This window comes from Pediculus humanus, genomic scaffold, assembly GCF_000006295.1.
Source record: "Pediculus humanus corporis 1103172107443 genomic scaffold, whole genome shotgun sequence".
NCBI classification, from domain to species: Eukaryota; Metazoa; Arthropoda; class Insecta; order Psocodea; family Pediculidae; genus Pediculus; species Pediculus humanus.
The window spans coordinates 1-2,000 of record NW_002987064.1 but is presented as its reverse complement, the minus strand read 5'-3'; the positions used below and the strand labels follow the sequence as shown (position 1 = coordinate 2,000).

The window sequence follows — 2,000 nt, the reverse complement described above, 5'->3', positions numbered from 1 at the left end:
GTACGAATGAATAACTAATACACGTCAATCTTTTTACAATTATGACGATAAACACATTTTTTATAAAAAAAAAATTGTCACTCATGTTTAACATTTCGACGAATGCATTTTATTAAAATTCATTTGGTTTAATAACAAAACTGGAAAAATTTTACGCTTCGTCATATCCTGATATTATGTTTTAATTTTTAACCGTAATTAAATACTTTTTCCTTTGTAAAAATTTATGCTGTCTTGATAAAGTTACTATAAAATTTAAAAAAAAAAAAAATTAAATATTTTTATTTTTATTAAAATAAATTTATGAAATAATAAATAAATAAATAAATTACCAAATATTAAAACTGGTTTAAATGTTACTACTACTGTAAACTACCAATTATTTAATAATAATAATAAAAAGAAAATCTAACGTTTAAAATGGTTTTTTATTCATTCAAATTATTACAAAAATAAATATGACTAAAATAATAATGATTAATTTCTAAATATATATTTATTTATATAAAGTTACCTTTATTATATTAAAAAATATTTAATTTGTTTATTGTTTACAAATATTATTTTAACGATTAAAATAAAACAATATTATTTGCATCAAGTTATATCAGTGGTTTTATATTTTAAAATGATAATTATAAATTTTTTTAAGACAAGATTAAAAAAAATTGTAATAAAATACTTTTGATATTAAAATAAGTTTCATATTGAAATGAATTTATAACCTGTTTAAAAAATAATAATTATTATTATTATCATCTCCATTACGTATGTAAAACCTGAACTTTGAATTATTTTAAAATAAATAAACTAAAAATAAAAAAAAATTTTTTTAAATTAAAAATTTATCGAGTCGTTTTATTTGAACGTTTTAAATTCAATTAATGAATTAATTTAACACAATTACAAAAAAAATAAAAATAAAATTAAGTTATACACACGCACGCACACACACGTGTAAAAAATAAATAATAATTTAAATAAATAATTTAAATAAATGTCAATTTATATCAACGATAAATGTTGAAGCAAATTTGACGGCATTGAAGTTTCCAATTTATCCCACAGGTAATTGATCGGAACAGAAAACCAAGCGAGTATCTGAAAATTATAAATAATTAATAATAAATCCGTTGGAAAATATTTTTTTTATCATATTATTTTACATGTGATACTCACAGCACGAACTATCATACCCATCGGTTGGGGATATTGATGTGTGAGAAAAGCTAAAATTGCTGTAAAAGTACATAAACCGGCAGTAAATAAAATGAAAAATGGAAGTTCTTTCTTAGGATAAACGCTCACATCGTGAAAAGCTAAAAATACAATAAAAAAAAAAAAATTTTACATTAATACTTTGATAAAGAAAAAATAATTTAAAAAAAGGAGAATTACTAACAGGGTAAAAGTTCACGATCGGCACATTCGGTACACGTTGGATATGGATAAAATAAATGACCTTTTTCTAATGGATATGGAAGCATTCTAAATGTTCCTTCCCATGTGCAATGTAAAAGATTCAAAGCTCCATCGACATTTTTCCAATGTGGCAAATGAAAAAATGCATAAGCAATCGCTTCGGAATCTCCTCTTTTAAGAATGTGTTCCGGTGGCAATATTAACGGTTTAGATTCTAATAAATACTAAAGTATAGAAAACAAAACTTTTGTATTTATTTAATTTTTTTAAAATTCATTATTTAAAATATTAGTTTTTGTTTTGTTTAAATTGACCTTAGGTACATGAGGATTAAATTCTACGGCTCTGTGAATTGCTTCAACGGCTGCCATTTCGTTAGCAGTTAAACCTCTTTTACTGGCTATGTTAGGACAAAACCTAAAAATTAATTGTAGGATCTAAATATTAGGAAAAATTACAAAAAAAAAATTAAAATAAATTAATTTCCGATTATTACTTATCGGCAACAGCTCTGGCTTTGAGCAATGCTGAAGTATAGCAAATGGTAGCAGATTTTGGCAAACTTATATCGTCATATT

At 22.8% G+C, this 2,000-nt stretch overlaps 1 protein-coding gene across 1 annotated transcript; it reads right to left on the bottom strand.

Annotated features, from left to right (window-relative positions):
• Positions 1-1,005: 1,005 nt before the first annotated feature.
• Phum_PHUM088950 (suppression of tumorigenicity, putative) lies at positions 1,006-1,998 on the bottom strand (the record flags this gene model as incomplete). The annotated part of the gene is made up of 5 exons (XM_002423808.1): positions 1,919-1,998; positions 1,737-1,839; positions 1,403-1,646; positions 1,180-1,319; positions 1,006-1,101 (listed from the first exon to the last, which is right to left on the bottom strand). Exons 2-5 carry the CDS (start codon positions 1,791-1,793, stop codon positions 1,006-1,008), a joined length of 537 nt encoding a protein of 178 aa, XP_002423853.1. The 5' UTR covers positions 1,794-1,839; positions 1,919-1,998.
• Positions 1,999-2,000: the final 2 nt, after the last annotated feature.